A 13,671-nucleotide genomic window follows, 5' to 3' on the forward strand; every position below is an offset into this window, starting at 1 on the left:
ACTCTCTTTTGCAATCTGACATGGTTCCCACATAATAAGAAATGCCATCTGTATGGACGTGCCTCAAACTTCGTACTTCCTGAAGGCTGGTTCACATACTTGAGTTGAGCTTAAACGAGTGCGGCAGCGACTGCTTTTGCTTACGACAGCAAGGCAGAATCTGTGGGATTATGCCAATGGCATCAACAACGCACTGACCGTTTCAAAATGAAAGGGGAGGCATTCCCAATCCTCGCTCAATGCACCCCCCCCCCTTACATTTAGGTACTCTATTGCCAACGCTGCTCTTTGCGTAATACCGCAGATGCCACCATCTTGTCATACGAGGTTGTAAGCGGTTGCATTTGCACTCAATCAAATGCAGTAAAATTGTGTGAACCAGCTTTGATTCATTTATATAAGTGCCTTTAGTTCCTTCTCATTTATATACCGGTTTCTACTAAAAACTAGGAAATCACACACTATACTAGACGACAGGTTAGGAATGCAGCAGCAAATGCCCCGCAAAATTACCTCAAATGGGTTCAATCCGCCCAAACCAGTTTCTTCCACTGGTAGGAAGGGCTTCAGAAACAAAGCCTTTATTTTTTTTTTCAGAATGGCAGGATATGTTGTGTTCAACACCAACCGCGGATGCCCAGACTTCTTGCAGCAATTTTTCTCGCCTTTACTAAGCCGGGCTACATCAGAAAGTCATATCACTATATGGTTTTGTCCGTAGTAGTTGCTGTATGACGTGAAAACACAACGCTAGAAGTTTCCTTAAAGTTATCAATTTGCGTTCCTCTCCCACGGTTAGGCTCAGGAAGGGGATCTATGTCGGTATCGCCGGGATTCTTTTCACCCAATGCTGTCCGGCCGGATCAAGAATGTAGATTTATCATTCATTTTTAGTGATGGTTTGTGCGAGACGATGGGAAGAGGTTACTCTCATCATGGCAACGAGGACGAAGCACAGGATTTATAAGCCGTGATGTCGCCGCAGGCAAACAGAGGGGCATTCCACCCCTCCACGGCCGTTCTTCGACAAATGAAATGAGGATAAGCCTCCTTTTTTTACAGTGCGTAAGACCAGCAGCCAAATTTTGTCCCTTCTGAGGGCCAAAGGCCTTTAGGGCGTTAAACCAGAATCCCATACAAGAGCCTAAAATAATCCCCCTCCCCACTTTTGACTACACTTTTGGCTACTTGTCATGTGACCATACGAAACCAACAGAGATTTTCGCAAAACTGAGGGAACGTTTTGCTTGCGGTCGCCATAAAAGATGTCTTAAACTAATATTCAATACTGCTGGCGTCAGAGATCGCTTTAGTTTTTGTTTAGCTTTACTAAGAAAGGAATAACCTGAATTTTTCCCCACAGATCAGTGGTTAGCTCCAATAAGGGCAATATGAAAAGCTATTTGAGCTTCTCCCATTTACGCGATAGTGTAAGGATCCCATTCAGCGGGAAAGCCGGCATAGTTGTGTCAAGAAAATCCCATTACACCTTGTGCGCGTTTAGAGACAATTCCATGCGGGGTGGTCACTCATGACCATTTATGAGGTCCCTTTAAAAAGCAGTAAAACCGTGTCATGCTTGGCAGCTTGCACTGGCGCCACCGCAGAGATGTCTGCAGCTTTGCAATGTCACTACTGCAGATTGGGCGAGTTGGTAAGGCATCATTACGAACCAGCGCACAGGTAGACAGTTATTCAAAATCCAAACACCCAAAAAAATACACTCACACAGCGCTGAACTATACTGATTTGTATTTCAAACTTCCTCTTCTTCGACCCCAAGGAATAGGTTGCCAAGGAAGAAAAGGGGAAAGACAAGGCAAAGGGGGGAAGGCGAAAGAAAAAGAAAAGGAAAACAGATGAATAGAAAAGGAAAAATAGAAGACAAAAAAAGGAAAATAAAGGAGAATAATACTGGTACAACAGAGTCCAAGAGTTACAAAAGTTACAAAAATAATTACGAAATTAATCGCGAACAGTATAGACAAGGTGATATGCTGGCCTACTGTCGACTACACTATCGGCGTAAATAGTTTGAGTGATGCAAAAAGTCCAAGAGTTACAAAAATTAGTTGTTAAATAATATCAAATGTAAACAAAAACGAGTGGTAAAACTGGCTTACTGTCTTAAACACATTCTGTCTCAATAATACAGTTCTTTCTCCGATAAAGCTAAGCACGGAGTGCTAATGCACTGGACTTCCCGTCTTGCAATGTTCCCCGCTTCAATAATTTCTCAGTTAAGCTGGTTTTTACTCCTGCCTAACACAGCACAGTTGTCCAGTCGCCCAAAACAGCCACAATCCCTGCAGTGAATACCTAGGTGACCGGAGCTGGCATTGGCAATGTTCTTGTTGTGTCCTCGCAGGCGGTCGTTTAACCACCGCCCCGTCTGTCCAACCTACTCTTTTCCACAGGAAAGGGGAAACGAATATACTACCCCTTCAACACATGGGACAAAGTTGGATCTGTGTTTCTTTACGCAGCTGACGGTGCTGATTGAGGAGGCGTTTACTTTTTTTGCAGAGGCTGTGAAGTTTGTGTGGTGCTGAAAACACTGCATTCACATTTACTCTGTTTGCTTCTTTCTTTAGACCATGAGATAGATTATGCATATATGGCACGACTACCGGTCTGGTTGTCCTGTCTCTGTGTATTTTTCAGGCGCTACCGAGCTTGATTTCTCTGATGAGAACCTCGGTAGTCCTCAACAATTTCAAGAACTGTAAGAATCCCCTGGAACTCACCTACGAAATGCCGGTCGAAATATCATTATGATTCCTGGATCTTCGACTGTATGTGCTACCATATCACATCATTTGGTCCTATGAGCCCAGGGGAAAAAAACCTCTTCTACCATTCAACTCTGCACATTCCAAGCTTGTGAAAAGAGGTATAGTGAGGTCATGCCTTAAGAACTCTATTAGCAAGCCATGCTTACATTCAATGCAGACGAGCTTCGACGTATAAGTATCAAGGCTAATGTCCACTGGATATCCTCTACCTATATTGACGTCAGTAACCGAGGTTCTCCTCAGAGAAATCAAGCTCGGTAGCGCCGAAAAAATACCCAGAGACAGGACAACCAGACCGGTAGTCGTGCCATATATGCACAATCTATCGCATGGTCTAAAGAAAATAGCAAACAGAGTAAATGTGAATGTAGTGTTTTAAGCACTACACAAACTTCACAGCCTCTGCAAAAAAGTAAACACCTCCTCAATCAGCACCGTCAGCTGCGCGAAGAAACACAGATCCAACTTTGTCCCATGTGTTGAAGGGGTAGTCTATTCGTTTCCCCTTTCCTGTGGAAAAAAGTACATTGGACAGACGGGGGCGGTGTTTAAACGACCGCCTGCGAGAACACAACAACATTGCCAATGCCAACTTCGGTCACCTAGGTATTCACTGCAGGGATTGCGGCTGTTTTGGGCGACTGGACAACTGTGCTGTGTTAGGCAGGAGTAAAAACCAGCTTAACCGAGAAGTTATTGAAGCGGAGAACATTGCAAGACGGGAAGGCCAATGCGTTAACCCTCCGTCCTTAGCTTTATCTGAGAAAGAGCTGCATTATTTAGACAGAAGGTGTTTAAGACAGTAAGCCAGTATAACCACTCGTTTTTGATTACATTTGATATTATTTAACAACTAATTTTTGTAACTCTTGGACTTTTTGCATCACTCAAACTATTTAAGTCGAGAGTGTAGTCGACAGCAGGACAGCATATCACCAGGTCTATACCTGTTCGTGATTAATTTCGTAATTATTTTTGTAATTTTTGTAACCCTTGGACTCTGATGTACTAGTATTATTCTCCTTTATTTTCCTTTTCTTTGTCTTCTATTTTTCCTTTTCTATTCATCTGTTTCCCTTTTCTTTTTCTTTCGCCTTCCCTGCTTTGCCTTGTCCTTACCCTTTTCTTCCTTGGCAACCGATTCCTTGGGGTCAAAGAAGAGGAAGTTTGAAATACAAATCAGTATTGTTCAGCGCTGTGTGAGTGTATTTTTTTCAGTGTTTGGATTTTGAATAACTGTCTCCTTGTGTGCTGCTTCGTAAGGTTGTGATGTCAGATTCTTCTTTTGCGTTGAAACAAATTAGGAAAGCTTTTCTTGTCATTACTGTTATTAGACATAATAAAGTATGGCCTGTGTTCGACACTTAGTTCAAATCCAGGCGTAAAAGCTAAAGTCGGAGGACGCGTAGTCAAGGAAGTGTACAACATGGTGGCAGTCAGGGGAAGGGGGTATCATTTTATCGCCTAACCCCCTCTACCTTGTTGAAAACAGCGCGAAAAAAAAAAGGTGCTTCGGAATTTCAATTACATTTTCAAGGGGGAAATGGTCCAAAAAATTACTTACCGCTAAGAAATATCTCGGGGAAGTTCGCAGTGCTCTTTAAAAACTGATACCAATATATTTTACGCGGTTAACTGCCAACGTAGAGAATTATTTGTAGGATTGCGATACGGCAATGCGGAACTGTAACCATACTGTTTGGAAGTAAAATATTGGTCTGCAAATGTCCCTGCAATTTACATACGACATGTCTAAACGTTTATGGTTTCGTGCCTCGCTGCTGCTTTGGTTAGGCATAGGGTTTCTTCTGTTTTTAGTGCCATCATTAATAGTGTTCGTCATCGCTTAGCTCATTGCGTGTGTTCCGTGCACATCATCTCCGGCTAAGGCAGGGGAGCACGAGTGCGAATACTCCTGCTCCCCACCTCGCCGCGCCTTCCGCCAATCGTGCCGTGTCATGCCTCAATCCGTCGACGAATCAGCGGCTGTGGTTTGTGGCTTCGGAGACACTTAAGAGCCACTCATTATCTTTTTGCAAAATGGTAGGTCAGTATCTTAGAGAAGTTGGGCACAGCTAAACGCAGATGAAACTTTCGGCAGCCTTATACCAGAACAAGATCCTTCTCTAAGTACAGGGGTTTGCCCAGAAACTGAAATTAGGGGCGCGTCTAGATTTTTAGGGTAGGGGGGGGAGGGGTCGGAGGGTGTGGGTTGGGGCGTTGGGAGATTGGGGGGGGGGGGGGGCCTCGAGTATAGAGGAGTCGTTGTGAATTAACGGGGCGCCTTCAGAAACCCAAAGTGGGGTGTACACAGCCCCCAGGGGTGTGTAGGGAAATCACCGTCTTAGTAGACCATCTGATTCACTGGTTTACGCACAGGGAGCAGGTCTCCCGATCTTAAAACACCTTGGGGTTGGATCTGGCCCGTCAGAGTTCAGATTTGATGTGTTTGCAGCTGCATCTATGTTATCTAAAGCAGGCTGTAGGATGGCTGCATAAAAAGGAATAATTCCAAATATCAGCTGAAATAAAAAAAAAAAGGAATGCATGCTTTCCGTAGCAGTGAATGATCTTAATTGGGTAATTAGACATAGCCCTCGTGATCTGTTCCCTCTGTCGGATTGCAGCTAGCACTTGGTACTGCTGCTTGCGCGGTGGCCAGTATGAAAATATTTCATTCGCTCTCCTGACCAACCACCATTCTGGGACCAATTTATGTACTTCCATCATCCAGGATGTGGACACGGTGGTAGCTGTAAAAAGACATTTGAGGTATTGTAATGCACTTTCTTATTCACACAATCTACCTTAGCCAAACTATAGAAATTTAAATTCTGAGCAAGGTTTCTTCATTTTGCATGATTTTTTATTATTCACACACAATTTGCATCGTGGTAAAACAGAATAAAATAACTTTTTACTGTCAGCCTGAGGCACAGATCACCACTCCCCAATGCCCAAAATAAGGGCAGCGCTAGCGCGGTTCATGGCTGAAACCTCACAGAGAACTCTTGATTCTACCAGCTGTTTCACTACACATCGGCAAAAAGTTCTGTAAAAAATATGCACCCCACAGAAATACGAATAATACCGTATTGGCCAGCGTCTAGGTGCCTCTGAGCCACTGACAGCTAAGGACATTTGCTGCTAAACTCTGAGAGTTGAGCGCGGTTCAAACAGGCCCGTAATACCAATACGGGTGCCGGAACCCGTAGTGACGTCAGCGCTCCCTCCGTACGGGCGGTGACGTAATTACGGTTTCCGGCACCCGTAGTTAAGTGTTGAAATATTTTAATTTTTCTCCTTTCCGTGTCGTGACGTAGGTTTCCGTATTTTCTCCGCGGCCAATCAGCGCGGCGCGGTTCCCTCCTCCGCCCTCCTTGCCACCGGCGTTCACGTGGTTCCGCGCAGTGTTGCCATTTTAGCGATTTCGTCGCTAGATTTAGCGATTTTCTATACATTTAGTGGCGGATTTTTTTAATTTAGCGGCTAGCGACTTTTTTAGCGACTTTGGTGTTCAACAGTAATCTTGTTATTTTGAACAATTTTAGAGATGCACAAGCGCTAAACCTTTTAGCTTCTCTAGCCGAGTTTGCCTTGAGTATATGCTCAATTTAGTGGCGCACTTTAAAAACATGTCAACACTGTTAACACTGCAGACCATCTCTTCCGCACCCACGTACCCACGTGCTCTCCGCCAAACGTCATCCTGACTATAAGAGCTAACCTCAAGAGGCACGCAAAGACGTGTTTCGACTACGAACTTCCAGAAGTTGTTTGGCGAGTTGACAAAGCTGAAGCCTACAAAGCTGGCAACGAACCGTCGACATCGGCAGATTTTGGGTGACTTGAGTGCAGTCACCATCGAGGAAGAACTCTTCTTCTTCCGGACTGTTCCGTTGAACTGTTCTTGAAGACAAAGCAGTCAATAGGTCTGTTCGATTCGCCTCAACTGGCTGAACTAGTTCAGCAGTGCAGGAATCGGTGCATTCGATTCAACCGGAAGTTGCACGGCCGCTGCGCTGGCGCGTCCGATTCATCCCAGTTCTGAACGAGTTCAGACCAAGTTCCTCAAAACCTTGCACTGGCTCCGGAGTCAGTTCAGCGTCCGTGCAGAAGCAGACGACAAGAGCAGACGGCGATAGCAGACGACACTCCTCGTCCGTCTCTGCTCGCGGTGCCATTTTTCGCTGCTCTTGCTGAAATGTCTGCGATTTTTAACAATAACGCCGATACGGGCGTTGCATTTTCTCTCATTTATGATAAGAACGTACCCACGGTGGACGCTGAATTGAGATCCTAACCAAGAGTAGAAATTCGATTGATTATGATATTCTGAAAGCGTTTTAGGCACCTGCTCGTGTAGGTTTGGTTCTTTGTGGTAAGTGTTGAAATACTGGCTCACGTAAATTGTTTCTTTTTTATGCTATTTGGGGATCCACAGTGTTGATATTCGTCCTCACCAACACGGGAAAGGAATTGCACTCTTGATAGCCCCCGCCTTCAGGTGCTCTTAAATGCATATACTGACGACTCCGCTACATTGCAGAGGTCTGGTATTTAGTACATTGGCCCTCGCATGCCCCGTAGCTGGGTATAATACTACATGCTCTGTCCGCTAGTATTTGGACGCCCACTAACGAGCCTGGGAAAAGCGACCCCGAGAATCGGCGTTTGCTTGGTAGTTCCATGCAGTTCTTTCTTGAGAATTAGCATAAACGCTTCGGCTTGACGCCAAAGTTACGTTCGATAACTGTCTTGGCCAAAACGCTATCGTCAGGCCTTCGTCTTCGAGGTGACCGCTATCGACCGCGCGCTGCCGCCAGTGACTCCCGACGCAAGATCATCCTGATGCCGCGAACCTATCGTCGAAATGCGAAACTCGAGAGACTTGGAGTGAGTCTACTATTGCGAAATGAATGTGAAGGACACGAGCGCTTATGGAAACGAGAGGAACTGAACGGCCGTTAAGAATGCAGACAGAAACACACTTCGTGCAGAAAACGTTTTTAGTACACTCGGAAAAAAAAAGATTCACAGAAACGATTCCGTTATTATACCTTAAAACTAAAAAAAAAACACGAACGGTCTCATCAAACCGCGACTAAATAAATATAGCATACAACTTGGCGTTCAGAAACAAGAGCCAACCGATGCAGACAACACTCCGCGCTTCCGCTCGGAAAGCCGATCACAGCGCCAGTCCTAGCGCGGCGGCTGCACTGGTTCTGCGCCGCCGGTGCACGACTCTTGCACTCCTCTGAACTCGGACAGAACTAGTTCAGAACTTTCTGGCCGAATCAAACAGACCTATTATTTCCGTGTTAAAATAACAAGTACCTGTTTCTTATTCGTACTTTCGTACTAACCGCCCAGCCGTTTCCCAAAAAGACATTACAAATAAAAAAGTCCTAGTTGTTTTTCAGTGTAAATTTAACCTCTCAAAATACCTGAGATATGATTATTTAAAGTTCACTTACTTTAAAAGGGTTTAATAAGCTTTTGGAATTCAGCGAATAGTTTAGCGACCTCCCGGCGAATCTAACGACTGTTTAGTGACTTCCTGGTCTCAATTTAGCGGCGCGCGCAAAAAAAAAGATGGCAACACTGGTTCCGCGTGCAAATGCCTCAGAAGCTCCGTCATAGAGTAATATAGTAGAACGTAAAGAGTGGCCACTCGGACCCTATCGCGGCCCAGAAAGTAGGTTTCACGGCAGCCGCCAGCTGGCGCCATAGTGCCTATTTATTTACATATTTGTTATATTTGCACCGTTCATAAATTGTTCTATCTTAATTTAGAAGCTTTTAAAATTGTTAGTAGCTTCGAAGGTCACAGAAAAATATTCCAATGATTGCGACTTCCGCTTGGGCAAAACGCCGCCATAACAGCAGCCTGCCCAGGCTCCCTGGGTGTTGGGCTCGGCGGCTCGGGCGGTCTGTCTGCTGTTCCTGTCGTCAACGATTTCTCGGCGTTCACTTTGTGGAAAAGGTGAGCCATTTCAAAACACTATTACGCAACCACATGACGAGTGTTTCACGTGTCTGTTGGGCGTCAGCGTCTTTCGGGCTCACCGCTTTTCTCTGTTCCATCAGGTTTCATAGCGTGAAATGCGGCAGGGCAGAAGCGTCTGACGCTGCAAACACGTGCGCGTTGTCTTCAGCGCCGCTGATTCCTTCCAGCTTTCACTTCTCAAACGCGCGTGCATTACATGCTCATTTAAAGCGTCGAGCTGTCTCTCGTAGTTGTTTCTTTTTTGGCACTTACGGTGAAATGGAGCTGTGCACACAGTTTCTGCGGGGGCCGAGAGTCGGTGACGCCAAAGAGAGGTCCTTAGAGGCTTCGCTCAATGTGGTGTGGTTTCTTCATCCTACTCGCACGAGTTTTTCCTTCTTTGCGTGAGGTTTTGTCCTTATTAATGTTGAAAGTACATACCGCAGCGCCGTGCTTTTAATTTGATCTGGTCGAGAACAGCCAGCTCGGGGAAATGAAATCACAGGTGAGCAAGGCATCCGATTATCAGCGTAATTCGGTGCACCCTGCGCGCTGGAGTATGCGGGAGCACCATAGTGAACCATAGTATCATGAGGCGCCGAAGCATTGGTTTCACGTCGTCCGAGTTGGTGTATACTAACATGTAATTCATCTTTTTATTTAAGGGCGCTGTTCGTGCACCGTGGTTACCTCGTGATTTATACAGTACGAACTTGACCTTGTGTTTTGTATATTAGTACAGTTTATTGCGTCATGACCAGCTCCCTTTTCGCAGGCATATCAGAATCTCACGGCGCCAATTCTGTAAATTGTTTTCTGCAGCGCACGCCGTCGAAATGCCCAGCTACGGTAGCTACTGCTGCGTAGGGTGGTGCTCTAACAACGGAAGAACGTGCAAGAAACCGGGAACAAAGTTTTTCCGGGTTCCACGGGACAGCAGGTAGCCATGGTTTTCACCTGTCTTTGTTCTAAAAACTTACTGGATGACTGTTCAGCTGTCAAAGCGAAAAACGGAACGTTTGTTTCTTCAAAACTAGTTTCAAAACTGTAGTAAGGGAAAAACTTGGGCGAGTTCTTTTGCACAGGGATGAATAAAAACAGTACAGGCGAGACGAAGGAACAGAGCTCTGGAGTACTCACAGTACCAAGTTTTGCTCAAACTACACTAAGGTGGTTAAGTAACACAGTCACTTACCAGCCGTGGAATTGTTATGTATTTCATTTTTCTTAAAACTGTACTTCGTAATCTCGCACATAGCCTGTACTTATGAGAAAATAATGTATAGGACACTACTGTGTGTTTGCCTTCACATCAGCACAGACGTAACACTTCACTGAATATATCATGAACAAAAATAGTTGTCATTGAAAATTTCTGCTGTTCTTTTTGTGACATCCTATAACTTCGAAGGAACAAATAAAATTATATATCTGTGATGAAGGGACAGAGGCATTCCAGTTAAGCAGAGATGGCCTATGTATTAACCGCCTCTGGCACTTTAATGTCCAAGTCATCTTCAGGCATTTATATACCTGTACCACATGTCACAGGTCTAAGGCGTGGGTCGAGTACGCCAAGAGACATGACCTCATGGACAAACCGGCGGCGCGCCTATATGCGAGCTACTACGTGTGCAGCGACCACTTCACTGTACACGACTTCATGGACCCTGGACGAACGAGGCTCACAAAAACAGCAATGCCCAGTGTTCGTCCCCAGGAACACTGGCAGTCTGTGATATGTCGTGGTAATGCTTTATTCACTTCCCGATGTATGCAAAATATATTAGTAGAAAAACTTGGCTTACATGTAACTCTACTTTTACTGCTTCGTAAGCTCTGACGTTACTCTTACTTCTATCTAGCATCAGTGGTATGGCCACGTTTAGGCGATCGTGTCATGTTGGCGTATCTCCATCACAATATCGTGTGTTCACTTAGTCTCAGTATCATTGGTTTTGGAGCTTCCCTAGCTCCAAACCTTCCCATCATCTAGGAATGTTTTGTTTTTGTTTCAATGTCCAGAACGTGTTGACTGCTGTGTTACACCCCCAACACTGCTGCTTTCGTATCCAACATTTTGTTAATTGCAGGTGACTTCATCTTGTTTTTTGCAGACCTCGTGGAGGCCAGTACCTCGCACGGCACGCCTTCGGACAGCCAGCCGGTCACCCTGTCCAGGGCAGCTCACGGTGAGGAATCGACTCTGTTTGAAGCAACAACTTGTTTCTAATAACCAACTTCTTGCAGATCTCGCGGAGGCCAGCACCTCGCACGGCACGCCTTCGGACAGCCAGCCGGTCACCCTGTCCAGGGCAGCTCACGGTGAGGAAGCGACTCTGTTTGAAGCAACAACTTGTTTGTGATAACCAACTTCTTGCAGATCTTGCGGAGGCCAGCACCTCGCACGGCACGCCTTCGGACAGCCAGCCGGTCACCCTGTCCAGGGCAGCTCACGGTGAGGAATCGACTCTGTTTGAAGCAACAACTTGTTTCTAATAACCAACTTCTTGCAGATCTCGCGGAGGCCAGCACCTCGCACGGCACGCCTTCGGACAGCCAGCCGTTCACCCTGTCCAGGGCAGCTCACGGTGAGGAAGCGACTCTGTTTGAAGCAAGAACTTGTTTGTGATAACCAACTTCTTGCAGATCTTGCGGAGGCCAGCACCTCGCACGGCACGCCTTCGGACAGCCAGCCGGTCACCCTGTCCAGGGCAGCTCACGGTGAGGAATCGACTCTGTTTGAAGCAACAACTTGTTTCTAATAACCAACTTCTTGCAGATCTCGCGGAGGCCAGCACCTCGCACGGCACGCCTTCGGACAGCCAGCCGGTCACCCTGTCCAGGGCAGCTCACGGTGAGGAAGCGACTCTGTTTGAAGCAACAACTTGTTTGTGATAACCAACTTCTTGCAGATCTTGCGGAGGCCAGCACCTCGCACGGCACGCCTTCGGACAGCCAGCCGGTCACCCTGTCCAGGGCAGCTCACGGTGAGGAAGTGACTCTGTTTGAAGCAACAACTTGTTTCTGATAAACAACTTCTTGCAGCTCTCGCGCAGGCGAGCACCTCGCATGGCACGCCTTCGGACAGCCAGCCGGTCACCCTGTCCAGGGCAGTTCACGGTGAGGAAGCGACTCTGTTTGAAGCAACAACTTGTTTCTGATAACCAACTTCTTGCAGATCTCGCGGAGGCCAGCACCTCGCATGGCACGCCTTCGGACAGCCAGCCGGTCACCCTGTCCAGGGCAGCTCATGGTGAGGAAGCAACTCTGTTTGAAGCAACAACTTGTTTCTGATAAACAACTTCTTGCAGATCTCGCGGAGGCGAGCACCTCGCATGGCACGCCTTCGGACAGCCAGCCGGTCACCCTGTCCAGGGCAGCTCACGGTGAGGAAGTAACTTTGTTTGAAGCAACAACTTGTTTCTGATAAACAACTTCTTGCAGATCTCGCGGAGGCGAGCACCTCGCATGGCACGCCTTCGGACAGCCAGCCGGTCACCCTGTCCAGGGCAGTTCACGGTGAGGAAGCGACTCTGTTTGAAGCAACAACTTGTTTCTGATAACCAACTTCTTGCAGATCTCGCGGAGGCCAGCACCTCGCATGGCACGCCTTCGGACAGCCAGCCGGTCACCCTGTCCAGGGCAGCTCATGGTGAGGAAGCAACTCTGTTTGAAGCAACAACTTGTTTCTGATAACCAACTTCTTGCAGATCTCGCGGAGGCCAGCACCTCGCATGGCACACCTTCGGACAGCCAGCCGGTCACCCTGTCCAGGGCAGCTCACGGTGAGGAAGCAACTCTGTTTGAAGCAACAACTTGTTTCTGATAACCAACTCCTTGCAGATCTCGTGCAGGCCAGTTCCTCGTACGGCACGCCTTCAGACCTCAGCCCAGTGACACCATTCTCCTCTGCCAGCTCTGAATCAGCCGAGGCTTGTAAGTGTCTAATTTAATTTGCTTATGTGGATGTCTCTATGCTTTTCATGAGTAAGATTCTTCTGTGCAAATGGAAAGTTGGCATTACTTCTGGATATCTTTAGTTAACAGGCATTAATGACCTAAAAGTTTAATACTCATAAATATAAGGTGGTGTTGATTTTTCACATTATATAAATATAATGCAGAGTTGAGTGGACAAGCTCAACTCTATGGCCACATATATTGTTTCTCAGCTGGCTAATATTGTGTTTCTTGGTTCCAGCTATTTCACGCGCCTCCACGCCCAGTTTCCGCAAGTCAGCAGTGAGACCTAAGGACGTCATAAAGCGTCTTCAAGCCAAGGTCTCGCGCTACAGGAAGGCCATCACAAGACTGCGGAAGCAAGAGCAGAAGGCGCCTCAGACAGCTACAGAAGCCCTCGCCATGATTCGCCCTCATGTCACTGAGGAGGTATTCCAGCTGGTGTCAAGTCATATGAAACTGAGGTCGAAGGGCAGGGGGAAAAGATTTCCGCTGTGGCTAAAAAAGTTTGCCTTGCACCTAAACTTCTGTGGGCCGCAAGCGTACCGATTTTTGTCCACACACTTCACTCTGCCTTCTCGGCGCTCCCTGAGAAGGTGGCTGTGTAATATCAAAATGACACCCGGAATTATTCCAGGCGTAATGTCGTCTATCTCGACCAAGACGCAGTCGTGGAATGAATGGTACCGAGTCTGTACCCTCATCTTTGACGAGATGGTCCTAAAAAAGAACTTGGCCTATGATGTCACTCAGGATGTCGTTCAAGGATTTACGGACGATGGCATCGAACGCACTTCCACAATCGCAGACCGAGCCTTGGTTGTCCTACTCTCTGGTATTTCTAAGAGGTGGGTTCAGCCTGTCGCCTACACTATTGGTCATACATCGACGCCATCGACCGTACTTCGTAACTTGCTGACA

The 13,671-nt window shown here is 46.7% G+C and overlaps 1 protein-coding gene across 1 annotated transcript; it reads left to right on the forward strand.

Annotated features, from left to right (window-relative positions):
• The first annotated feature begins 10,486 nt into the window (after nucleotides 1-10,486).
• Nucleotides 10,487-13,430, forward strand: LOC121838209. Its single transcript, XM_042294305.1, has 5 exons — nucleotides 10,487-10,535; nucleotides 10,947-10,979; nucleotides 12,634-12,726; nucleotides 12,992-13,214; nucleotides 13,388-13,430. Exons 1-5 carry the CDS (start codon nucleotides 10,487-10,489, stop codon nucleotides 13,428-13,430), a joined length of 441 nt encoding a protein of 146 aa, XP_042150239.1.
• The last annotated feature ends 241 nt before the right edge of the window (nucleotides 13,431-13,671 follow it).

The sequence above is a fragment of the Ixodes scapularis genome, unplaced genomic scaffold (assembly GCF_016920785.2).
Source record: "Ixodes scapularis isolate PalLabHiFi unplaced genomic scaffold, ASM1692078v2 PGA_scaffold0__279_contigs__length_252992795, whole genome shotgun sequence".
Lineage (NCBI taxonomy): Eukaryota > Metazoa > Arthropoda > Arachnida > Ixodida > Ixodidae > Ixodes > Ixodes scapularis.

What these genes read in the sequence shown, in the direction of transcription:
- LOC121838209 (XM_042294305.1), top strand. Translation starts at nt 10,487, where the DNA reads ATGCCCAGTGTTCGTCCCCAGGAACACTGGCAGTCTGTGATATGTCGT. An exon ending in CCTGTCCAGGGCAGCTCACG is followed by an intron (nt 10,980 to 12,633) that starts GTGAGGAATCGA and finishes AACTCCTTGCAG; the next exon opens with ATCTCGTGCAGGCCAGTTCC. An exon ending in CTCTGAATCAGCCGAGGCTT is followed by an intron (nt 12,727 to 12,991) that starts GTAAGTGTCTAA and finishes TCTTGGTTCCAG; the next exon opens with CTATTTCACGCGCCTCCACG.